The sequence below is a fragment of the Pleurodeles waltl genome, chromosome 1_2 (genome assembly GCF_031143425.1).
Source record: "Pleurodeles waltl isolate 20211129_DDA chromosome 1_2, aPleWal1.hap1.20221129, whole genome shotgun sequence".
NCBI classification, from domain to species: Eukaryota; Metazoa; Chordata; class Amphibia; order Caudata; family Salamandridae; genus Pleurodeles; species Pleurodeles waltl.
In genome coordinates, this window is record NC_090437.1 from 153,140,384 (window position 1) to 153,167,785 (window position 27,402).

General features: G+C 42.1%; 1 protein-coding gene across 2 annotated transcripts in view; it reads left to right on the forward strand.

The window, feature by feature from the left end:
* The first annotated feature begins 11,217 nt into the window (after positions 1-11,217).
* NUP54 (nucleoporin 54) overlaps positions 11,218-27,402 on the forward strand; it is a 128,125-nt gene continuing 111,940 nt past the window's right edge. Inside the window, exons 1-2 of one of the 2 annotated variants that reach the window (XM_069236842.1) lie at positions 11,218-11,411; positions 22,883-22,984. In XM_069236842.1, coding sequence (XP_069092943.1) covers positions 11,363-11,411; positions 22,883-22,984 — 151 coding nt within the window. In that variant the 5' untranslated portion in view covers positions 11,218-11,362. The remainder of the gene's footprint in view (positions 11,412-22,882; positions 22,985-27,402) is intronic. The other variant, XM_069236841.1, reaches the window with a different exon arrangement.

The following is a 27,402-nucleotide window of genomic DNA, read 5'->3' on the forward strand; positions in this document are numbered from 1 at the left end:
ATGTTGTTACAAAACAGCACCAATTCCATAGGCACTGGCATCTATGGTCATTGTGCAATGCTTTCCAATTGTAAAAAGTCATATATTGGGAGCATTTGCTACGCTCTATTTTATAATGCTAACATGTTTCCTATTGATTCTTGCCCATTCATGCTTTTGATCCTTGCAGAATAAGAGTCCTAATGTTTCCATGAATGCAGCAATGTTTTTGATGAACAGTGAGTTAATACTCACATAGACCACAGAAGGTATTAACTGTTCCTTGCATCAGAGGTGTGGAATTTAATAAAATATCTACTTGTCCATGGGAGAGGTTGCTTCTTAAATCTACTTGTCCTGTAAAAAAATTCTACTTATACCTCTGGCGCCATGTAGTGCGGCAACAAATTACGGCAGCACTCTCATTATGTAAGAGCTCTGATAATAGCCTCTCTGGTCATGCTAAGGCTAATTCTATAGAAGAGCTTGAATACTTGCAATTTCAATCCCTACTATAGCAATTTCCTTAGTTTGCTACCTTTCTGTGGATCTACGTACAGGGGCTGGAGAAAGCAGTAAGCAATAGTTCCAGGGCTGGAATGCCGTTGAGTCTGCAAACCTACTAACTTGCATGTTTTAAGGATGTTCACTAGCTCTTCTCTAATCTTTTCTATAAACTGAGAAAGGTTGGAAGTTTTCTCCTGACAATGGCAGATGTAGAAGTACTTCCATGATCGGGAAAAAAGTGGTTGGAGTCAACATGAACTTGTAAATGCTCAATAGATTTTCAAATGAGCAAATGTACACATGCATATTTGCTTGTGCTAAAATACAGTTCACAAATATTTCTTGGTCTACTTTTGTAAGGTCTGGTGCATGCATGAAAGCCACTAATTCAAAGACATATAGGATGGATGCACTTTTGTGACTTTTTTAATAATTATTTCTGGTGTTAACCAAGACATTTTGTTTTATTAAAATTCTATTTCTCTATCTATTGGCTGGCTTTACTGTGAGTGATCGCATTCTGCGCTTTCTCAAGGAGCATATTAACACACAAAGTAGTTTTTTTCAGTGCAAGGAACTACTGTGGCAATCAGTGGCATAATGAAACTGAAAAGGGCCCCTCTGCAAAGAACATGGAGGGGCTCCCCTCTCCAGACTCACTCAGGACAGCTACTGTGCTGAGGGGGGCCCCTTGAGGGGTACCTGCGCTACAGGGGCTGTGGTGCCTTTGTGACACCACTGGTGGCAATGTGTGTTTTTTGAGACCAAAAAACTTTTTTTTGCTTTTTGCTAGTGTTCGTTACAATGGTGAGGGCCTGTCAGCTCCCACAACAATAAAATGTTACAAAAGTCATGTCAAACAAGGCATGTATTGACGAAACCAAAAGACTCACAACAAATGTCAGATCGGTTGGCTTTGCCAGTGCTTGTTTATTTTCATGCTTTCCATAATCTTCTTGAAAATTGTTACACTGATTTTCCATTAGGAATATTTTTGGGGGAATACTAACATGCTTCAACACATTTTACTAAATGACGCTTCAGTGAAATAGCACTTAATCTAATAGTAGCTAAACATTTTTTTCCTACTTGCATTTGTTTCCTGAGCATTTTATTTTGAAAGCAAATAATCATCACTATTGCTTACAAGCTTCTGCAAACATTTGCATCTAATCAGAGAGCATTCTGGGAGCATTTTGTTAAACATTTCAAATGTGTTTACACTTTCACTGTCAGTAGTGCAGTGTAACCTTAAAATGTTTATTTACAGCGCTCACCCTAATAATAAAGGCTTTTCAATAATGAACCATAAATACAAGTTTGAACACCATTAACATATGGACACACATATTACCTCAACTACAGACAGTCCCCTCTCTGTAAACTAGCAGCCAAAGGGTTTGCGCTGCAGGGGGGTTTGGCCTACTTATTCCAATGACAAAGAAAACATGAAAACGTGTTACCCTTGACCCCAAAAAATATGTCCCAGGCGTCTGGAGATAGGAATTCCACATCCCTGCTTATATGTTGGATGTGGTGCTTGGTTAATAGCATCAACCAGGGAATCCATTTCATGGTGTTTGCACATCCCTTGAAAAAACAAGAAAATCGCCTTGGAAACACCTAACATGATCATCCATGGCATTGAACATCTGGTACATAGTTCTTTGGAAAACAGAAGAAGATTCCAGGCTGAAGGGCATCCATCTATATTGATAAAAGACAAAAGGATTAATGAAGGCAATTAAATGTCTCAATTATTTTGTCAATTCAACTTGGTGGTATGCCGGATGTAAATCCAACATGGGAAAAACAGTTGGAGCATTGAAGATGGAAATAAGCTAGTTTGCCTTAGGTAGAGGATGTCCGTTCATAATAATATTAAAATTTAGGGCCCTCAGGTGCTAGCAAGCAGGGCTGCAAGAGGCTCCACAGGAAGATCATAATCATGCATTTGGGCTGCCACCTGGCCACCGTGCTGTTGCGGCTGTCAAGTCGATCAGGAATGCCATATATTTGAGGATTTTGGTGTGCTGAGAGCCGTAACTACTGTGCTGAAAGCCGACCCGTAGCTGGCATGGAGCTTGGAGTCTCACTGGGCCTAGCAGGCTGATCAGGGCCACAAGCTGCCTGCATTTCCCTTTCTCCTGCGGCAATGACTGACCCCAGCGGCTGGGGCTGCTGCATCAGGCAGCTCATTGCAGGGGACAGCAACCTCTCATGGGGGCCTGCAATCCAGTGTGGGAATCACACCCACATCGGGGGACCATCACCTGCCTGAACGCTGACACTGAGGCTTAGGCTACAGTGGAACCTCCTTCCAGCTGGGTGCACTCCAAGTGACTGCAAGCAGGGCCCCTGAGGAACTGGGGGAGTTTGATGATGGGGGCAATGAGAGCAGGTTGGGGAAGGGGTACCTGCCTGTTGCACTGGACACGCTGCCTCCTACTAGGGGACCCTGAAGCTGTTGCATCTGGCTGGGAAGCCAAAGGAGGCATCATTAGCACAAGAGATCGGCCGATGCACAGCACTGGTGCCACACCTCATTGTTTGGAGAATGTGGTTTCCTGAGCACACAGTCTACTTAGAAACCCTCCTGTGGCTCATGTCCCCTGGTGTCCCAGATGTACACCTGATTGTGGGGCGGCTCTCACCTATGACGCTAGCTGCTCCTGAGGCCTGCACGTGCTGCCTGGCTCCCCAATGAGAGACGGGCTGCCACCAAACCAAAACTGATGTACAATAAGTAGCGGCTCTCTGTAGAGGAGTGTGCCTCCACTGACAGACTGACCGCCTTGAGGGAGGACATCACTCTCAAGAAGCTTCATGCTGATGTTCGCATGCACCTTAAAACTGTTGATTCCAAGATAGATGTGCTTACCAACCAGCTGGACCGAAGGAAAAACAGCTTAGACAAACATGACGCTTGCCTTGTTTAACTGGAGCAGCGAGTCTCGGACTCTGAGGATGCGACAACAACCAAAAACTAATGCCTCCTTCAAATGGAGAAAGCCCTCATGATTATCAAAGCTAAGAAAGAGGACCTGGGGGCACGCTTCAAGAGAAACAGCATCTGAGTCCTTGACCTTCCTGAGTCCACCGCCATGATCTCGGTTAAGGACTACATAGAAATGCTCCTCCAATATCTGTTTGGCAGACACCTATCTGCTCTATTTTCTGTGGAGCAAGGTCACCGATTTCTGGGGCCAAGACACCCACCAGGGATGTTGGTCCAACCTAACAGTCACCTGCCTGCTGCATTACAGAATCGCATGCAATACTGCACCTCGCACAGCAGAGCGGTAACTCCACAGCCAAGGTAATAAACTGTACTCCTACCCCGATTTCACTTTGTCTGTACAAACTGGTGGAAACTTATCTGCCATACACCCTCCTCTACCCAGCCAAACTCTACATCCTCCTAAAAGGAAAAGGACATTTTTTCCACAGATCCTAAGCTTGATGTAAAATTCTGTTGCAATTACGCCCAGGGATCGGCAACCCCTGGCTCTCAAGCAGAGACTGAGCTGGGCGGCTGCTCAGCAACAATGACTGACTCTGACTTTGTCCAACCATCACTTTGCCTGGAATGTGAGTTCCCTGGTAGAGTTCTGTGACAAACTAGCAGAATATTAAAAATGTGCTGAGAGTGAGGTCAGGTTCCTACACAAAGAGACTCGTGCCCGTCACTATGGTGAGGGGGACAGAGCAAGCAAGACCCTAGCAGCTCTACTAAAGAAATGATGCAGCTCCTTTATTGTGGAACTTCAGAACCCCGCTGGGGAGGCATGTCACTCCACACCTGATGTTCTGTAAACTATGCTCTAATTTCACACTGCCCTCAATACATCTGCTGGAGTGGCACCTTCAGACAGGCTTACCGACTGCTTTGATTCTATCCAGTTACTCCAGCTAGATAATTGCCATAGACAATTTCTTGATACTTCATTCACCTCCATAAGCCACAGGCCATCAGCAACATGATAGACGAGACCTGTGGCCTGGATGGCCAACAGCCTGATTCTACAAGACATATGTGAAGGATCTTGCCCCACATCTATTGGCAATGTGGGAGGAAGTTGGAGAGACTGGTCGCCTGCACCTGTCAGTCGGCAAGGCCCTCATAGTTACCATTTTAAAACCTGGCAAATTACCTGATCTCTGTCACTCCTTTAGGCCACTCCCCATGATTAACGTGGACAGTGAAATACTAGCTTGCATGTTGGTGACCAGTATGCTTCCCTTCCTCCCTGCTATTGTTAGAGCAAATGAATCAGGCATTCCCTTGTAGTGCTCCATGGCTCATAATTTACAAAATTCTCTTTGCCCTAGTCAACACTTTGTAACTACAACATCAGTAGTGGCTGGTTTTCTTGATGCCACGAAGGCTTGTGATTAACTTGAATGGTCATTCCTTTTCACACTATTAAAACAAATTGGATGTGGCCTCTACTTCCTTTGCTGGATTATGCTCATCTACACATCTCCTATGGCCAGGCTCCAAGTCAATAGCATTAGCTCTGATCCATGAAAATTCATAGAGGCACCAAGAGTGCTTCCCACTCTCGCCTATCTCATATGCAGGTGCTATGGAGCCGCTGGCTGCTTCCCTGGGGCATAATCATTCAGATCGAGGCCTCAACTACACGCCTGCATGCTTGTAGTGTCCATGTATGCGGACGACATTACTGTATATGTGCAAGACCCTGCCCAGGACCTAGTGCCAATGCTGTGTGAATTAATGCTATTTGGTGCTCTCACTGTAGTGATGATAAATTGGTCCAAATCTGTGTTTTTCCCTTTAGCCAAGGTCACTGGTAGATTTCCCATGGACTGTCCCCTTCAGTGGGCAGAAGACACAATAAAATATTTGGGGATAATGATCAGTTGAGATATGTTGCAGCTCTGGCTGTACAACAACGGCAGGGTGACTGTATGGTTGGAGGAGTGGGCCTGGTGTAGATTGTCCTACTGCTCTTTCTCGCTGGAAGACTGTCCATTGCAATAATGATGGATTTACCAAAGTTTCTATACTTGTTCGTGAAAACTTAACATGGGCTGGCCGACAGCCACAATTGCCTTGGAAAGTTCTAACCCTGCCTTTTGGACAAGGGCAGACTGAGTGCTCTGAATGTGGAGCTATATTATTATTACGCATATGCTCAATATTCTTTACCCTGGTTCCTCCCCACATCACATTTACCCCACACAGCCACTGAGACGGACGACGCCTACCTGTACCTGCTTGCAGTTATGATCTTTCAGGAGCCGCCTGTATAGAGACTCGCCTGATACGGTTTAGTGTACGGTCTGGCATGGGGCCAGCTATGCCGCATTGCTGGCTGGGCTGACTCTGCTCTCCTGGCTTGGTTTTTACTAATTACCCGGAGCTACCCCCGACTGAAGAGGAGAAAATGCAACAGCAGCTGGCAACCCTTGGGCTGGAAAATCTGGAAGACATACACCAGAGGGATGATTTCCTCTCGATTTGAGAGGTGCAGGCCACCGAGACTTGCTTGCTATTAGATGTTTTCCTTTATTATCGACAACGTAGCACCTGCAAGGCTGTGCATAGCTCCTTCCCACAGCAGCCGGCCTTCGGTAGTATACTTAGCTCCTCCTCCACTAACAAAATAATGACACAGTTATATGCCACTAGGCAAGACAAAGACCCTGAGGTGCTGGATAAGAAGCGGGCTGATTTGTAGGAAAAATTCACTGAGGAGAAATTGAATTACTGCTGCTCGATAACAGCCCAGCTCTCGCCCAATTACAGGTTACAACTTATAAATGTTAAATCCCTTCATCATGTATATCACACTTCCCTTAGTCTACTCCACATGGGCCTATGCTCTATATCATGCCACTTGAGGTGTAGTCACACGAATGCTGACTTCCTGCATCTAGCTTTGAGCTGTAAGAATATAGCTGACTATTGGGATGGGGTTCTAGATTGTACTGCCCAGTTAACCAGCAACCCAGTGATGAGAACATTGCTTGTTGCACAACTCTGACTTCTAAATGAAATTCTGTCTGGCACCCACTGAATGACTGCAATGATGCTGTTGCTAGCAAAAAGGAGTTAGGCTATGTACTAAGGTCAGTACACCTACCCAAAAGTGAGGGACTGGTGCACAGATGTGTCTTATTGCCAGCAGAAGCTTGAAACTATTGGGAACTAATGCCAGCAAAACCTTACCCCAAAGACATCTGGAGCCCCTTCAGTGCATGCATGGCATCACAAAATGGTCATGCACATTGCCGTGAAAGAAGGGGGTGCATGCGTAGGCTGGAGGGGCCAAAAGCAGGGAGGTATTACCATAACGGACCATATTGACGACTTTTCACCTGTGTGCTGACCAGTCTGCATCAAGAAGCAATCGTGAACCAGAATAAAATCTTTGTGCATAATGATACCAAACTATATTTTAATATGCTTTGATCCTGCTGTACATGGAAACTGATTTATTTGCTTTAAGATGTATTTATTCGCTTTTTTTAATGCATTATTAAAAGCCTTTAAAAATAATAAGGGCCTTCGAGTTAATGCATAGGCATGGGCTACCATTGCTCTTCGCAGTTTAAACAATAGAAGACACCCACTGCGATGACTCGGCTTCTACAATAATACCGTTTGCAAGAAGAACATGTAAAGAAAGCTGCAGTTCCTTTCTCGCCTGTAAGGGCACATTCCTTAACTTCTCCCTGACAACCACAATCTCATTCTTCAATTTGATATGGTATATGAAACCCGCCAATTTGCCCAAATTTTCACTTAAAGTCTTTGGAAATTCTTCCACAATTGTAGAAGCCAAATCAGCATCCTGAATGGCTAGGATTGGGTCATGGGCATTAGGCTTTAAAATGATCTTTAGTCCTGCCAACCCAGAAAACAGACTCCTTTCTGTGTCACATAAATTTTAATATTAGAACTTCTACCTTTGAAATGGGCATCAGCGCTAAAATACTCCGTAAAGTCAATTTGTGTTCCATCAAATGCCACCACACTACAGCTTTAGTTAAGTTGTTAATTATGGATGCAAATTTCACCTCAAAGACCTCCATTGTGATGATAGTATATGGTGACACAGAGTCCACCATAACTTCTAGGTTACTGTTCACTACATGTACAGGACGTACAGGTGGCTTATCTAGGGATCTTTCATGCATGCCTTCCACTTTCCAAATAATTAAAACCATTCCTTGGGATTAATTTTGTGCAACAACTGCTTCTCGTTCATTAAGTGGCATGTCTGTGGAAATCTGGGCTACACTGGACCTATGCAGATGACAAACTGCTGAAATACTTGGTGCACCTGCATATATAGCAGTATTTGCCTATATCTGGGCAGTTTCTGAATGACGCAACATGCATAAGACTTCCACAACAGAAACAAGAAAATCTAGATTCATTCCTTCTGTACTTGTGCCAGATTTATTATTCGTATTAGTAAAACTATACATCTCAGACTTATATGCTTACTTTTCATCATTTACTTCATGTACCCATGAGATGGATTGTTCAATGACTTTAGCAGACTTAACTAGTACTTTATGTGTGGGATCCCCTATGACTCACAATTTCGCCTGTATGCACTCACTGTTGGTGTTACCATTAATGGATTACAAACCATCTCATTAGTGTATAGGCCAAAGGTACAAGTTGTAGATAACCCTATCAATGCTGTTAAAAATTAATCAAAAGATTTACCTCATACCTTATGATCATAAATGAATGGTGGTTAAACGCACAAGGGGTCCCAGCACAAGCCACAGAGAAATAGGTGCCTTAGGGGACTCCCGTTTGATACCTTCTCTACAGCTGCAGGCCGCAATCTCTGCACCCCTGCCCCCGCCTCTCTGGCCCTTTGAAAATGTAGCAAAATTCCAGTTGTACATTCAACAGCCATTTTATTGGCATCAGTGGCTACTAGAGGCTACCAGATAGGTTTGGAATTCTTCCTTCCAATGTTTCCATGGCACAGGAGGTTCTCCTTTACTTTGCTAAATGTTTTGTGGATGGATGAACTGCATGTGCCACTGAAATGCAAAAGGTGGTAAGTGGTAGTACATCAATAGCGCACACAGTACAATACTCTATAAATTTTGTAAGCAGGGCACACGATGATAAAAACAAAATACGAGCAAATCAGCCCTATTAATGTTTACTACCTCACAGTGCACCTGGAAGAACAATTGTACGAAAACTGTGTCTCAATGAACCCACTGCAGGGTTGTACAAGTATAACATATTCACCTCAAAAGGCTGATATAGTAAGGCGAATCAAGTCAAAAGGTGGTGACAAGCAGCAGACATGGAAAGCAAAGACTGCCCTGCTGGCACCACACATGTGCGCTGCGAGATTACTGTATGATCTCATACCTCCAAGCGTCCTGAGTGTGAGGCAGCACAGACTGTCAGGAGGTGGGAGGCAGGCGACTGAGGCAACGTTCGATGAGGACTTGTGATGTGTGGTTGCAGTGCCTGAGAAGCGGCCCGAGGCAGGAACAACTGATGCTGGCTTCAAGGGCGGCCAGTCGACATGGTAGTGCATTGAGGAATGGCCCTGGAAGACAATGTTGCAGCAGATTTGGCAGTAGCCGGGAGATCAAGGCATCAATGACTCATGGCCTGCAGATGCATGGTTCTCATAGGAAGCACTCAGTGGGCAAAGACAGGAAAAAACAGGACAAGGTATGTTGTGGCTCCCATTAGACAGTAGCATCTCACCAACCTCAGTACCAGATTGACAGAAATGTAGCTTAGTCGCACCCTTATCAAAACTCAAATTTGTTATGCTATGTGTATTTGTAAACTGCACTATCACCCACCAGTGTATCCTGGAAATGAGCAGTTGTGTGTGTGCAGCCCTGCCTATAGTAGGTTGGTTATTTGAAAAGCCAGATCTTCAGCTTCTTGTGGAATTCAAAATGAGAGAAGTAGGCTCTGATGTGGAGGGAGGGTGGTTCTACGCTTTATGAGCAATGTAAGAGAACTCCCGTCCTCCTGTTCTGTGTATGTGTGTGAGTAGGAGTCCTCCGGAGCGGAGGTGTCTCAGTGGTTGGTGGAAGGAGATGCAACTGTTCAGATAGATGGGGCCTAAGTTATATAGTACCTTGAATGCATGTGTGAAGAGTATTTAATTAGAGCGTTTGTGTATCGAGCTCCCCTGGGGTGTAGTGTGATGTGTGTTCTGTGTGGGAGGTTGAGGGAGAGTCAGTCTGCCAAGTTCTAGATGACATATAGCCTTCTAGTGAGTTGTGTGGTGATCCCGGTGTAGAGGGTGCTCCCGTAGACCAATCTGCTGGTGACTTGGACTTGAGTGACAGATTTTCTAGTGTTGCTTGGGAGCCATTTGAAGATCCTCGTCAGTATCTTCAGGGTATGTAAACAGGATGTAGTGAATGGGTTGACTTGTGCGGTCATATCCAGTTTGCTGTCAATAATTAACCCAAAGTTCCCACCATGGATGCTGGGTGTAGGTGTGAGTCTGACTCCGGCAAGACATTTTCTTCTACGCCGACAAGACGCAATACATACTCTCCCTCCCGGAAAAAAAACCCCAACAAGTTCACCACCTGCATGAACGAAGTTGCTAATTGGAGGAAGGCCAACTGTCTCAAGCCCAGCACCACATACATGCCAATAAACCAGATTCAGGCTGAAGACTCCTGAGTTTTGAAGCAAAAAAAGGTTTTATATTGTCTGTCTCCTCGTTGAAATTTCCTTTCCTTCAATAGAAGTCAATGGGGGAAACACATTCTTCAGATTACTTTTTGAAAAGTTCTCACTTTCGTCTTCCAAAATGTTGGCATGTATGACAACTACAAGACAGAAGTAGAGATCTTCGGCAAGAATACCTTACTATAAGTCTCAAAGTCTAACGAGATCTTAACTAAGCAGAACAGACATGCCCTTTTCTCTTCAGAATTGCGTTTAAAAAGAGAAAATATGCTAAATGAAAGACAGTTCGAGGATGCGTATCATGTTTGTTGTGCAAATTGTAGGTGTTTTGCCCAGCAACTAACAGTTTGTAAATGTTTTAGTAAAGAGCCAACATCACACGTACTGTTTCCAAATACAAAGAGGAGGAACAACATGCACTTTTCTTATGTCTGTGCTAATGGACTCAAATTATGTGCCTGCAAACTGGCCAAAACCACACAATTAGTAGATGGTGTGCAATGTTCACCTGCTTTTATCGGCCTGGCCAGTTTTGTCAGAATCAAGATCTTGGAAATCTTATAATACTTAAAACATATTACTTTCATTTTTATAAATGCTTAAATTAACGAAACGATATATTCTTAATCATATTCAGAAGCAAGGAATAGCATTGCCTGCTAGGTGCTCACGTTATACGTAACCACCGGCCGTTCCTGTCTTTACTACAGCCAAGTTGTATCGCATTCCGGAACTTGTACTTCCACGCCTAAATCTGGTAGCATTGTAATGCCAATTACCGTTGACGAAAATACTACTCTGACCGGGCTGCCTGTATTACAATCTTTATTATCCCAGTGTCTAAGTATCGCGCTGCTCTAGATTAAAAAATAAAAAAAAAGAGAAAACTGTATTATTTAAGCATGTTCTACATGCAGACTAGGGCATTGTTCATTTCAAGATGGCTGCCACGTTGGTCTTGAGACTTCACGCAGGAGTGTAATTATCGTCCATATTTTTTGTCGCTGCTCTCCAAAATGTGATGCGTGTAGCTGTAGTCCCTCTTCTCTTTCTATCCTCTTTCCTATTGAAGATCGGAACTCTCGTTTTCGGGCAACTGTTTCCATCCGGAATTTTGTCTGTGCTGCTCAAGTGTGCTCTGGTTCTGCCGTACTACCTGGTCTTCTCCCGCCAGCGACGCTTGCTGTACCCATGGCCTTCAACTTCGGGGGCGCCGCTCCCGCAGCAAGCGCCACCCCGGGTAAAGACCGATTAACTGGGGATTTTAGAATGCTTAAGGTGGGATGGCCAGACGGATTTCACTTGTCAGTCTAGGGTTTTTCCAGGACTGCTCGGGAGAATCGACACATTTTTGTAAATATGTATACATGTCTAGGTTTTGATGAGGGTCGGGTGGTCGTGTACATGTGTGGCGCCAGCTACAGACGTTCTGTGGTTGGAAGGCTCGCTTGCTGTGCTGCCTCATTCACGCAGCGCAGCAAGAATTAAACCGGGGTGAATCAGAATCCACAGCTCCAACAGCAAGACCCTCCCATTATGGTGATGTGATGTTGTAAACGTCAGTCTGGCACAGTAAAAGCATATCGGACAGTAGCGGGGCAAGGGTGACAGGGAGCAGGAATAATCTAAAGACATAAATTAAAGCTACCCCATCCTGTTTTTTAGGTTTCGCCTGCAAGCATGCTGTGCTTGCGAAATCTTTTGTGAAGGGAAAAAAAATCTTAAAAGGGGTTTAGAACTGGGCCCTTACTTACCTGAACTTACCATTTGTTCATTCCAATGTGTATCTCGTTTACTTGCTTCTCATTGGCCAGCACGTCGTCGGCTTTCAGTTCCTGCGCTGCTTTTGTGTCAATGCTGTTGAGTGGAGCCTGGGCTAAGTACGGCTCCAGTCACTTGCTATTGGCTGATGACCAGTGTCCTTCCTTGCGCTTGTTTTTCTTTACAATGGAGCATTACAGGGATCTTGAAGGGGGTTAAAATGAATACGCTCATACATGGAGAAGACAGACCAACTTTCACTAAAAGATACTAAAATCTATTTAACACCAAGAGAGCCATCATAATATGTAAACACCACTGCATATTTTTAATTTGACGGCGGTATGCACACTGTAGTTCTCCCTTTATTTCTAATAGCTGTTACAACTTAGCTTTATGATACAAGTCCTAGAGTAAGCCCACGTCATTACATTTACCTTTGCATCTGAGGTTAGTGAGGCTTGGTACACCCGCTTAGCTGGTAGTTCCTCCTATGACAGAGGGTAATGGAATCTGATGGTTGAAGTGTGTGTTGCTTGCAGCCTTCATTCTTGCGAGGATGCCTGGGGCGGTGATGGCTGAAAGTGTGCTATGCTTGTGCAAAATGCTGGTTTTGGGGGGGGGGGGGGGGAGGGGGGGGGATGCTAGAGGTTGCTGGCTCTGTGTACACTATGCAAGTAGAGGGAGGGGTCATTTATATAATTAAAGCCCTCTTAGCTGGTGGCTGTAAGTTGAACCCGCAGAAACCTCTTTGGGCTGCCATTGAAACCTTAACTCATATGCTCCAAGCTGTAGGGGAAGATAGAGGAATGCAGGCTCCGGCAGCAAGAAGAAGCAAGCAGATAATACAAATGTATTAGAGTTAAACAATGGGGATATGTATCTCTTTAGGGCTACCAATGCGTTATTACCTAGGGACGCATGGCGACAGGAAGGGGGAATGGAAATGTTTCCTATTGGACCTGGCCCTTTCTGGAAAGTTATCCCCAAACTTTTTGCTTCCTTCCTGCTACTTTTTTCTTTTTTTTTTTTTTCTTTTTTTTTGGCTTTCGGACTTTTGGCACTTTACCACTGCTAACCATTCCTAAAGTGCATATTTCTCTGTCTAAAATGTATTGCCTGTAAATCAAATGCTACCAATGGGCCTGCAAAGGAACAAATATCTAAGGAGTGCTCCTGCATTTTCTGCTTCTCTGGAGCAAAAACTGCAACCTAACAGGGATTGAGAAACAGGATCAATACCTTTTAAATAATCACTCCTCTAACAAACACCGTAAAATGTGTTTGAGACGCAACAATAAATTTGCTTATGAAGAAATGAATTAATCACCTTTTTAAATATTGCAAAGTTTAGCAATTGTGCACTTTGTATTCAATTTTGCATTTATTTTAACACAAAAATGCTTCCTTGTAGGTACATATACCCGTCTTCTTTTCATTAGAAACAAATTTGTTTTCCGTGTATCAGTAATATTTAGCTTTTGTTATTCATTTATTCATGGCATCACAAACACATAGTTTTCAGACTAAAATGTCCACATGTGGTTATACATATGAATTTCCAAGTTATAATCTGCTAGTCAGGTTGGCATTGACAAAGACCCATATGTTTCTTTAAGTGTCTCAGTTTATGGGCCTGCAGCATTGATTGTGCGATCCACATGAGTAGCCCTGCAAACGTCTCAGGCCTGCCATTGCAGTGTCTTTGTGCGCAGTATTAAACTGTCATGTCAACCTGGCAAGTGAACCCACTTGCCAGTCCTAAACCTTCTCTTTTACTACATTTAATTCACCCCTATAGAAGGCCTAAGGAGGCTCCATGGGCAGGGAGCAGTTTCTTTAAAAGGTAGAACATGTATTGGTGAGTTTTGCATGTCCTGACAGTGAAATACTGCTAAGTTCGTTTTTCACTATTGCAAAACCTATTTCTTCCATAGGGTAACATGGGGATTGCCTTGAAATGTTTTTTAAGTGTAATTTCCCTTTTTGGGAGCAGATAGCGATATGGAGTTTGGGGGTCTCTAAACTCACAATTTGAAAATACATTTGTTGGGGAAGTTGGCTTTTAAACTGTAAGTTTGAAAAAGCCACTTTTAGAAAGTGGGCATTTTCTGGCTTAACTATCTGTGCGTCCACCTGCATGCTGCATACACGTCTGGGTCAGGATGACAGTTGGGCTGTTTGTGCATTAACTAGACAGTCACACAAAGGGAGTCAAGGTGTGCCCTGCATATCCAGATGGCCCATCACCAGGCTGATGGGTGTTCCTGAGCTAGAGTGGTGGGAGGAGCTGACACTTGTACCCGAATATGGCTGTGTCTGTCCTTACAAAAAACAGTCACCTCCCCCCCTCCATCCACCCGCCCTCCAAAAGTGTCTGGGGCCAGAGCAGGGAGAAGCAGGGTCTTGTGCATTAAAAACTCTTCTCTTTGAAGTTTGCCTACTTTAAAGACGGAAATGGATAAAAGTACTTGACTGCTGACACCACATAGTTAGAATCCTTCAGGACTGAGGAATTTCTGCTAGGAAGAAGAGCTGGATTCTGTTGTAGAGACTGCCACTATGCCTATTGCTTTGGTGTGCTGGCCTGCTGCTTCTATCCTGGGAGTGAAAAGACTGGACTTGGCTTTCTACCTCCTGCTTCTAAAGGTTCTCCAAGGGATTGGACTGAGCTTGCCTTCTGTTATGAAGTCTCAGGGACATCAAAGACTTCATCTGCCAGTGCCTGGGCTCTTCTGCTGAGGGTCCTAACTTGTCAAGTCGTACCAACTCCTGTCCCTTGGCAGTGCAAGCTGGTGATCTGAAGTAGAAAATCACGCATCAACTCGCTGCGCTGGAAGAATCGACTCAGTGCCTGCCTTGTGCCTGAAGAATCGACTCAGTGCCTGCCTTGTGCCTGAAGAATCGACTCAGTGCCTGCCTTGTGCCTGAAGAATCGACTCAGTGCCTGCCTTGTGCCTGAAGAATCGACTCAGTGCCTGCCTTGTGCCTGAAGAATTGACTCAGGGCCTGTCTTGTGCCTGAAGAATCGACTCAGGGCCTGTCTTGTGCCTGAAGAATCGACTCAGGGCCTGTCTTGTGCCTGAAGAATCGACTCAATGCCTGTCTTGTGCCTGAAGAATCGACTCAGTGCCTGTCTTGTGGCTGGAGAATCAGTGCAGCGCTTGTCCCGCGGCTGGAGAATCAGTGCAGCGCTTGTCCCGCGGCTGGAGAATCAGTGCAGCGCTTGCCCCGCGGCTGGAGAATCAGTGCAGCGCTTGCCACGCGGCTGGGGAATCAACACAGCTGCTGTCTCAAGGTTGGAGAATCGACCAGTGCCTGTTTCACTGTGGTCCCTTCAACACAGTGCATCTGGATTTTCCATGCATCACCCCGGGGCACCAATTTTTCATCGACACTGCATTAAGGAACTGAGGCCGCATGTCTGGAAATCTATGCATCGTCTCACCCGTGAGGAAAGAATCAACGCATCAATTCCTGCGCTGTAAGGAACCAGCACACCGCTTTGCTTTTCTGGCGCCTCACCTCTCCTGTTGCCTGCATCGTCTTATTTTTTTTAAAATTATGTTTGACACATCCCAGGTACTTTTTGCTAAAGAGATATATGCCCATTGATTCTTATGTATTAAGACTTGCTTACACTTTTAAAAAGAGATATTTTGACTTGTGTATGTTGGATGTTTGTTGGTTTGGTCTTGTTTTACTCAGATAAATATTGGCTATTTTTCTGAATTGGTGTGGAGTTCTTTTGTAGTGTTTTCACTGTGTTACTGTGTGTGTGTGTGTGTGTGTGTGTGTGTACAAATACTTTACACATTGCCTCTGAGATAAGCTGGACTGCTTGTGCCAAGCTACCAAGGGGATGAACAGAGGTTGTTTTAGCTGTATGACTCCCTTACCCTGACTAGAGTGAGGGTCCCTACTTGAAAACCACCTCCAACTAGAGACCCAATTTCTAATACTTCCCAAGAGATGTTTGGCAAGGTTAGTATAAGAAATGCAGAAAAAAAGATCCACTGAATGTATGCGGCTTCTGGTTTTCATCAAATGTTACATATTATGGGCCTGACGACAGGGATTTGAGTCTGCCAAGCTACCGCAAGATGCTGGTGAAGGTAGCGCAGGATTTTAACACCAGCTGTTGGGTTTGTTGTTATAGGGGCAATGCTCAACGCGGGCTAAGATGTAGTTGTGTGACACTCTATGTTGTAGCTAACTCAACACAGGTTCTTCACACACGTTTTTGTATTGTATGCCTTTTCAGATCCCAGGTCCTACTACATGGCAAAATGTTATAGTCACTAAATAAATAGCCATCCTTGATTTCAAACACCTGGACCATGTTGTACACCCCATAGAAGTGGCAATCTAGCGTTTTTGTGTGTATGTGTGTTTTTTTTTTTATTTTTATTTTTTTAGCTGCTGTGTGATGTGCAAAAAAAAAAATTGACAAAACCAAAGGTGAAACCTATTGGTTTTGCCAATGCTTGTTTCATTTGCTTTCAGGTGCTTGTAAACTTGTTTTACTATTATATAAAGATTACAAGTCTCTAAATGCAAAGATGATCAGGCGATGAGAGGCATCTTACATTTTTGAAATGGAGTGAGGTGCACAACCTCTGAAACAGTATTTTTATGTTTATTACATGTAGCCTTTTTAGTAGATTTATACATCACACGTGTAGTCCTATGTCTCTTGTGTTGTTATTGCTTCTTCAGCTTTCTACTACAATAAGAGCCAATGTTCAGTTAGGTCATCCTTGTTTTATGCCAACATGTAATGTTTTAACACAGTGCTTCCTAAACTTTTTGGAACCATGATCCAATTTTCAGAACAACCAACGTTTGTGACCTACAAGCTTTTATGGACGTGATATAGCAATTTAAAAAAAATGTAACTAAAGTATCATGTGATCATGTAATGTTGTTTTCAAACAGCACAATCTCCTTAAAAACGGCTACTAAATTTGCACAGAAACTCTGCTTCACTGATAAAGCTATATTAGATACAAATGATAATGTGTTGAAATCGGGTTTCAGTGAATATCATTTGTGCATTACCAAGTAAAGTAAATTTGCAGCACATTTCATAGGGACCAGTCGTTTATCAGTTTTAGCCATTTATTTAATACAAGAATATACACATCACTAAATTAGGTCAATGCAAATATTACATTTTAGTTCCAAATAGCATTTACATAAGTGCACAATAAGTAAATTCATATAGCTTGTCCAGTGTATTTATCCTGCACATTTTGGTAATTGTGCACCTGTTTTGCTTTCACTAATGACCGAGCTGACAGAAATCTCTGGAATGCACTTCTCAGTTCAAAGAAGACATTTATTATTATTTCACCACGAGGTTCCTAAAAAAGAGATTAGTAGGTCGAAAGCACACATTTAAAAAAAATAGTCCCAGCAATTAAAGGAAAATATATCAAAATGATTCTCAACTGCAATGTGCACAGCAAATACATGTGGTTATATTATATCATAATTGCAAAGCAAAGAATAAAGTAAAAATTCATCACCCTAGGGCCTGCCAAGCTCTTCATCTTTCTCATGCCAGCAAGAAGATGACCCCATTCAACTGTGGGAGAGAGATCCACCCTCACAGGACAAATGTCAAGCTTTTGACGTCTAATCCTGACCGAAGTCTAGGAAATTCCACCGCTACTGAGGAGGGCCACCTTTTTATATCTTAAAGAAACGAAAGGGCTTTCTGGAGAAAACCCCTCCCATGAAAGAGCAATATTCAAACATGCTGGCTACTGTAGGTCAGAATTGTAAGGAAAAGCGTTTTGAGAACTGGCTAACACCTCAAGGCTCTCCTCCCAAGGCCAAACCGTTCCTTGCACTGAAAGTTGTTTAAAAAAAAAAGAAAACATAAGTCTGGTACACTCTTATCGTGCTGACTGATTAACTGTTTGGTGAGAAATAATCAGAAAAACAAGCACAGTTTACCATCCTTTTAAATTAAATTCTAGAAGGATGCGATTTACCTGGCTCATTTACGGAAGCAGTGATTAATAGCTTCCTTAAAAAGGATAAGCCTCCTGAAAAACCAGGCTCATATCACCTAATTAGCCTGCTGAACAGTGACTTAAAAAAACTTTGCAAAATGTTTTACGGCCAGGTTAGCCCCTGTAGCACAAACTTTAGTACACCTTGACCAAAGTGTTCTTTTACCTGCGAGGGTGACTTCATCTAACATCCAATTCTCTGCAAAAGGCCATTGATATTATTACTCAAACCATATTGTAAATCCGGCCATTATTATGCTTGATGCTGAAAAGACATTCAACCTAGTACAATGGGAGGTCCTGTTTGTCATATTACTGAACTTCAGATTCCCCCTGATATATGTACATTTATTGGAAAATCTATACAAGAAGACTCAGGCTAAAATCGTGATCAGTTCACAAACAGTGGGTGTGTTACCGTCAAAAGATTCACAAGGAAAGGGTGCTTTGTGTATGTAGGGAGATCTGGTACAACAGGTTCGATTTAGCCAGAACATCTTGCATTTGGGTTTTAACTGGTGTTCTAGCTGTGCCAGTCTTTTTAAATTTCTTTGATGATCTGCTTCTAATAATAGGCTATATTTTTCTTCTTTTCCTATATTTCTGCTGGATTTATGTAAAATTTCTTGTGTATGAGTGAATTCTTGAATCATGATGGGTATTTGTAATTCACTTTTTCTACCTGCTCAATCAAAAAATAAAAACCTGTTCACTTACTATACCCAATTGTAACTTCAGAACCAGCCAGTGCTAGCATGACGGCAGAAGAGGAGATAAACAGGTCGGTTCCGATTTTGAAACGTCCAGCTTCATTTGGATTGGTTGGTTATTTGACAGCAAGGTAGAAATCACATTTCTAATTTCTTCATTTTACTGCTGTCGCTCATTATTGGAATGTGGCAGGATATTTTATCATTTCTACAACTTGTTTAAAACATAGCAGGGAAAAGAGTTATTCAAATCAAATGCCAAGCACCTGCAACACACACTGAGTGAGGAGTTGTTACTGGAGCCGCAATGTGTGAACTTGGTAAATCTGTTTGATTCGCCTTAGATCTTCCACCAGCCTCAGTGAGGTGGCTAAATGCACACAGACAGATTGGTATAGAATCCTCAAGACTCTTCTTGCACTTGGATATGCTGGGAATGGTTATAGCTGCGATAGTGACTCAGCTTGTCCACTGTTTAACATAATCTCTCCTCTGTAATATGTGTCCTTCTCCACAGTAAAATTAGGGGATTAAGTACAACACCAACTACACTGAGACTGCAAGGGATTTCGAAGGTCGAAGGGTCACATGTACACGAATAAAAAGATGAGTGGGTTAGTTCTGGAAAAGTAACTGTCAAAGATAAATGAAACAGTTTTATTTAAGAAAAAAGTCTCTCTCCTACTACCTTTCGCAGTCCACATTCCAGTGAAGGGTTTGTGGCTTGATTTCCTAGAACTGGTGTAATTTTAAGGCTGAAAATTTGGGATGAGAGGTCGACTGCCTTTCACCAGTGCCAAAGACCAATTTAGTATCACCCTGAGGTAGTGTTACAGGGGCTTGGCCTTTCCCGAGAGATCCTTCAGAACAGGCTTTAATTCATACTCGAGTTACTATGTAAATCCTCATGTTGGTAGATGGGCTAAGTTTAGAAAGTCTGGTGTTGGCTGCTTCACAATACAATTAGATTGAACTATAGTTCACACTAAATGATTTTAAGAAATTAAACGATGACAAACCTGTCTTGGGTTTTTGGTGAACATTAGCCATAAGTAATCTTCCAGCATGGGATTCTTCAGTATTTCTCAAGAGTTTCCCATTGAAACCGACTCGCTCCACTTCAAACATGTCATTCATTGCAAATTCAAACTGTGACCTTTGCTGTTGAACAAAAATGAGGAAGTAGTTTTCATTTCATTGTATGCTTATGCGCTCGGGTTCAGTTTGTTATTGAAAGTCGCTGCTTGCACGAATTGTTTACTGAACAATTCCCTGGCCCTTCATTCACATGCCGCGTGTGTTGTGGTTATTCTAGAGAGGAGTGACTTTACCCCAGTAAAGCAAACTTTCAGCAAGTGTATATTCAAACCCAAATGGAATGGTTTGGTTTCCGATAGTGCGTGTTGAAAGTAAAACAGCACATCTTAATTTAGCACCATCTGATTGGAGCCATTTGACTGTTCTAGCTAATTAAAAAAAAACGGTAAAGAAGGTACAAAACACACACGTAAAAGTGGAATATTGATGGTGATTCAAAATAAGTTGATTTTGTTTTCAAGATTTTTCCTATCTGCACTGGTAAGGGTGGATGTGCATGTGAAATCCTGGCCTGAAACTCCTGATTTAGCTACGGAAAAAGTTGGGTGAAATTACTAAAGGTGGCGAAAATCCTGCCTGAGGGGCTCCTTTGGTTAACTTTGGTTTCAGAGGTCAGAGAAAGTTTTTCATATGCAGATTTGGAAAAAGCCTACTCGGATTAAACACAGCTGGTCTAAGTGAAATTGTTTTTATCCCAGAAAAATTAAATCTTATTTAACAAAAAAAATAAAATAAAGACTCTCTGATAGTTGAATGGGTTCAGTATCTGTGCTCTTATTATCGTGGTTTAGTATTTCACTTTCATGGCCTGAACTGAAGATACCTTTACCTGTGGCCAACTGAGTATGGTTAGTATGGGAAACATTTAGAGGGAATGAGAGGCGATGCAAGCACTACAGCTAAAGCCATTGCTCATGCTTGTGCTTGATTAAGAATTCTGACATGTTGTGGCTAAAAAGGTAGCCTATCTGAGTATGGGTGGCCGAGTTTTATACAAAAGATGCAAGTTTCAAGGTTTTTTTCTTTGACTACGGTGACTGTCAACCCCGCTGTGATGGTCACGGTGTATTCTGGTTTGATCTGTCCTCGTCATGATTTAAATATCAAACATGAAGGCCCTCATTACACGTGCTCCACTTGGGGATATGTTATTTATCAGCTCCATTTGAAACCCATGGCCTGTGGTTTGGGGGTTATTGATATTTTATACAGTGCTTGATGGATGGATAGATTGCACGCTGTAGGTCACTAACACTGGTCCCGGACTGCCACTGGCAGTCTTTCTAGAGTGACCTAGTGGGTGAAAAACCTAAGGTCTGTCAGATAGTGAAAGTATTTCTTAGCTTCACTTTGTATATATGTTTGTGATTTGCAGATCAGGCATGTCCCAAGGAGTCTCCAAAATCCTGCCTCATTATTAGTCATGCATAAGGACGTGGTGTGCAGTATTTAGGATGAGATGTAGCCTGCTTGTTAAGTAATCAACTTTGAAATTTGGAGACCTGGGTTCTAATCTCCGCTTTAGCAATTGGCCAAAAATCTGTACGATTTTAACCTGATCGTGAATCCTCTTCCTAGGTCTCATTGATGACTTGCATTGCTCCCTAGAAGAGTTGGTACTAATATATGTACTTGTGATTGGCCAGTTATTATTATTATTAAAAATAATGTTTACCAGCAGTTTAAATATACCATACAAACAAATATACAAAAAAAATATACATTTAAGACCATTTAAAACGTTTTAGCTATAACCTTTAGCATTACTTACTCTATCACTGCAGACATTCATGATTCCTTAGCAGCATGATTGCTGCATTCCTGCAGGGCGTTGATAGATATTGATGAAGCTCCCTAGGTAGCTTGATATATATATAATATATATTTGTGATCAGCTGCAAATGCAGTTTTCTCCTGGGGATGACATTTTGTCTCTAAATGACACACTGTAAAATGCTGTCTACCGCTGAACCAACCACTCCTGAGTGCTGGTAGCTGTGCTACATACAGTGGATGCTGACCATTGTGGACATCTTCCATTTTATGAATGGCAACCGACTGACAAAGCTCTGATACGTTTCTTCGTGAAGCACAAAGGTTGCCATCTTTTTTGTCTTATGCCTTGCAGAGACTTGCAGTCTTGATATTGCGGTTGGCAATTGGATTCCACTGTCACTTTTCTGCATTGTGGTTTGGTACCTTGCATGCCCCAAACCTAACAAAGCGTGACCTCGTTGCACGCAGAATCCCTTTTTACACACCTAGGCAACTTTTCCCTGCTAACAATTAACACCATATATATATATATATATATGGATAGAGGAGTACTATTGTTTTAGGTGAAGGGATCAACATTTTCCTTTCTTTGACAATTTGATTAATTACACAGTCCTTTAAAAATATTTCAAATGACATTGAGAGGAATAAGAAATGATTTAGATGGCTCCCAAACACCCTTTTCCCAGGCCCAGTCATCTGTTGCATGGGGGTACATGAAGAAACGTGCTGAGTTAAGTTGGGTAGGTAAGGCTTGCATCATAGCTTCCCTTGCAGAATGTGCTGTCATTTACTGTCCAGGTCTTCATATATATGGCATTATATTTTGCACACTCAGTAGTGTTCACTTTTTTCGGAGCGGTTCAGTAGTTTTGTATTTGGAGAGTAAACTACTAAAATCTTCTGAAACCATCAAGCAAGCAACTAGAGTGTGACACACATACACTCAATTTCTTTTACAGTGGTTCGCCTGACTCTCCAGTGGACTTAGTATTAAAGTCTGTTTTTTGTATTATTTTACTTTTTGTAATTTTTTTGTAATTTTTTTATTAAAGCACGGATGTTGAGACCAATGCCATTTTATTTGTGCAGTGAGATGGGTTTGGGGGGGGGAGGTCTTGGTATGTGTTAAAAAAAAATGAATGCCTTTAACTCCGCTAAACAACACTTTGCCAAAGAAGGCTCCCATCAAAAATGTATTGGAGGTGGTGGTTGATGCTCTGTGATAAAACTGATTTGCGATGGACGGGTTGGTGTTGGCACTACAAACATTGTTTTTACAAAGTTACTTTGATGCGTATGTCCTTCGGTTTTTATTTACATAATTATTTTTCTCTCCACAGCGGCTACTGGGTTTTCACTGGGTGCGTTTACCCCCAAAACCACAGCTACTACAGGCTTTGGATTTGGAGCAGCAACAACAACTGCAGCATCAACATTTGGAGGTAACGTTGTCATTTTTAACTGTGCCACACAGCTTTTTTTCAGATACCGCTGTTCCCAAAGTAAAATAGGAGTTGAGAACTCCAGGTGTTGGAGACTGCTGCTTTTTAGCTTTCTGTTATATCTTCGGTTATCTGGGTCTGTTCACTTGCTGTTAAGTACACCGTTTTGAATTTCCCTTTTAGCAAAACGTACAGGGGTTGTAAGCCATTCTGTGGTTAACATTGGGGTTTGAATGAACAAGAGTATCAGTTGTGTTATGTTCCTCGCTACCACCAATGGCGACAGTCATATACAGTGATATTTGCAAAAGCACTGACTGTCGGAACAGGCTACATCTGAACAATACACTGTAGGTACGCCTTTCGATGTGCCACGAGGGATCTGCTCCACTAAGCTGCTGTTTGCCACTTCTCGAAGGTTGCGGAGAGCTTAAACAAACACTAGACGTTAAGAACTGTTCTGGTGTTATGAAATGAGGATACTAAAAGTGAGTCCCAGGCGGCATTGAAGAGAAGTGCATCCTGATCATTTAGAAAGGCTTTCGTCTTCCCTTTATAGCATTCCGCTCTTCTGCTGAGATCTGCTTTGTTGAGCTAGAGCCAAAACAGCCTGCTAAAAACCACAAAACCTTTCTACAGCTACGATATTGCCCACCAGCTTCAGAATGTTCAACTGCAGTCTAGTCGTTCCTTCCTGTTAGCATGACCTGTGTTGTCTAACAAATTGGCTTTCTGGATATAACTGCACAGGAGAGCAACATAAAATAACAAGAACAGAAGCTTGCTATGCTTCTTGCCTTTGGGAACATTTTGCCTTACTAATTTTTCAGTATGCTGTCACCAGTCCTGAATGTGCACATGTGTTTTCCCAAAGGACCATGGCAGGTGAATACAGCAAATTAATTTTACGCTGTGTCTGTTCGAGATGGTGCATGACACTTTTCCCTATCCCTCAAATAAACATTTCTTAGCTGCATGGTAATCTGAAGAAAGTTTCTAGTTTTAAAACATAAGTACTGTTATAGCTAAAACTTCAACCGTAGTGAGTGTTAAGGTAGTGCAGGTCAGCAAGTTACTGGAATTGTAACTCTGGAAGTAGGGTGCCCATATTACTCCAAGCCCTGTGTCCAGTCCAAGGCGTTTATGAGAATCTAATAAAGTTGAAAGCTTGTTTTTAATTACCCTAACATATCTCGTAGTAATTATTTGTAGGTGAAAATTCTAGAAGTGAGTAAGCTCTCTTAGGAATGGAGTGAGGTGGTCACCCCTTCTGGATCCCAGGCACAGTGGTACCTGGAGCCTCTGCCATATTTATGTAATGCTGGTGTTCTGAGTTTTTTAATGGACAAGAGGAAGATTCCAATGGGTAATTTTTGTGCAAAGGATAAGCTGAATTTTGCTTCTGTACTGTATGCCGCTTCTTATAGGACAATTGTCATGCCTATAGTTTCTTTACAAAAAAAATGGTTTTCAGCATTGTTTGCAGTTTATTTATGCTTGTTACCAGATTGTTTCTCCATTCTCATACCACTGTTTAATTGGAAATGGAACCATGACATTATCTTCTGATATAATTCGCTTATCTAATTAATGAGATTCTTTGTGTTATTTTTATTAGTTTTTTTTACATGCACTGTCAAAACCTTTTGATTGAAACTCACACAGCTGATATTTTTTTAAATAGTTGCTGGTCGTTACTTCTGCTGAATACTGATCTACTTTTGCTGATATTGACTTTTCTCTTTTCTTATGTCTTGTATCTTCTTGCTTGCATTTCTATCTTATGCAAAGTCCTCTTTTCTCTCCTGGTCCTTACATTTTTCTAACTCTTGCTAATTTTTTTTAATGCTTGCCGCACGCCAGGATTTGGTGGGCTTGAAAGTGCGAATTCTGCTACGAGTGGGTTTAATTTTGGGGGTTTTGGATTAACCGTCAACCCAGCACTGAACTTTAACATTGGAAGTTTCGGTGTTTCCACTACTACAGCACCACCATTCAATTTTGGTAATGGCCTTGCGAGTACAGGTAGATGATGTGAAGTAAGCGCTCCATTAAAATTCACTATGAATCGCAGCAGTCCACGAATATGCTCACAGAATTTTAGGCACATTAAAATTACGTCATACCAAGCAGCTCATTTATGCCTTTGATTTTACAAAAATGTTAAAACATAGAATCTGCATCCCATTTATAATGAAATGTAGCTACTTATTTATAGTTATTTTAAAATATAATATGTCTTAAGTTGTGCACGTTTTTTGACATAACTTTCATGAGTGGCTTCCAATTGATCCAGCTCATCTGGATCTTGCAGCTTGTTATAGCACGGGGGAATTATTATTAATATAAAGATAATTTTGACTTTATACAGTGCTCACTGCAATCTAACAGGGTTATGGAGAGGTATTGGTAAACTTCCCTTAAAGACTGGCAATTGCTGACCTTTCCACCATTGAATAATCTGCAACTCATTCCAATTACTTTCCTGGACTGCTGCACTCATATTTTTCCATACCACTCATATTGTTCCATGGTCCCCATCTTGTGATTTATGTATACCACCACATTTCCACCTCTGGAAAAACATCCTACAATATATGAACAGTACTAAAGTGCTTGTATCCCTTCTAAATTTATCAGAACATTATATCATAAAACAATATGTTTCTTTTGGTGCTTGTTGGAAAGTGCAGCAGCGCAGCTGGTAAAATTGTTGCACGCCCTGTTCTTTGAGCGTGAATATTGTTTCTAATAGCTTTCTCAACAGCACCATCATGTGGAACTCAACAATACAAACTCTGGCAAGCCTAATTGATGGTTTGGATGGTAAGCTTGTTTATTTCTACTGATGAAGGTTCCATTTTGTATGGCAAACCATTCAGTATACAGTGTGCAAAAACATGAGCATGATTTTCTTTTCCTCATTCGAGAGAGGGAAGAGCTCCTACTTATAGCAAACATTTGCATAGCCAAGAGGTCTCACCTTTTAGACTTTGTAAGTGTTTAGCAATGCAGCACATTATCCTGGCACTCAGTCAGTCATAACTGTAATGTGCGAGTACTCATAGCGTCAACTTCTGGGTCACACAGGAGCTTTTGTAGACATTCTGGTGGGTGAACAAATGCTAGTAGTTAACGAAGAGCGGGGATGGACTCCTAATGTGTTCTGCAGTGTAGGATGGGATCACTGGGGTCACCACAGCCAACCCACATGCGTTGCACAGAATTGGGACATGCCTATTGGCTGTTTAGTCCACATGTGCTGTATAAACACTGTGATAGCTAAACAAGTTAGTGGTCTGACAGGGTGTGGGGTAACATACAGAGCTGCTGACTTTAGGGCTGGTGAACAGTGTTGGAGTCTCGGCTTCTGCTCTCCCAAGGCCTACAAAAACCATACCGATCAGAACAAATAAATACAAAAAACATGCCGATTGGAATAAATAAAATTAATCTCTGGCGAATCTAAACAAAATACGGAACAGAAACGAAATTACAAATGCCAGCCCATAGTGGTAAAGGTTGAACACCTGTCGGGTGCATGTGTAGAGGATCAGCTGAACACATCCTTTAGACGGCAGGAGACTAATTCAAGGAGAGAGTGCACCCAACAAACTATAAACAAACACAAGAGTGCGGGGACATGTAATAGGGGCAATAGCCATGAAAGTGAAAATTACACCCAAAGGTGGGACAAACTGCAACGTTTCACCAATGAAAAGAAATGAATTTAGAAAGGCACACAAAGGAACATATAAAAAGCAATGGGCGTGATGAAAGCCCACAGAGTACATACAGCATGTCTTGAAGAGACAGCGCATGTGTTATATGAGTTGCCTAGGTGAGACCTAACCCGTGTTTGAGATGAGACTACCACTGTTTGCCAATTGAAAGGTACACTATGAATCATTAGTTTGCTGCTTCCTTAATTTAGATAAGCGGGAATAGAATGATTTGACTCCACATGGGTTCAGAGCTATTTTACTGTACCTACCCCAAAACAAAACATTTTTACCTTCAAACAACTTCCTATTGCAGGTGTAACTCTAGAAATCCTTTAGTTTCACTTTCAAGTTGACATTCCTGAATTATATTGTATTCTGAAATAATCATGATAAAACTGCATGTGCAATTTACAGTAGGTTTCTCCAATCGAAGTGCTGAGTCTGTTATCTGTACTATGTAAACAATTATCCTGTGCAGCTCCTTTAAGTTGGAGACCTCTAGAATGATCTGGCGCCTTAGTCCTGCTGGCATACTGGTAACTATTCAGTTTATCCATAGTCTTCCCTTTTTTTCTGGCCCATATATTCTACTACTTGATACTGCCACACGTGTACATTACGTTCTGCCGTTGAGTGAAACCGCTTTCCATGTATTGGTTACTATCATTTTTTTTAAATGATTTCCAAGAATTG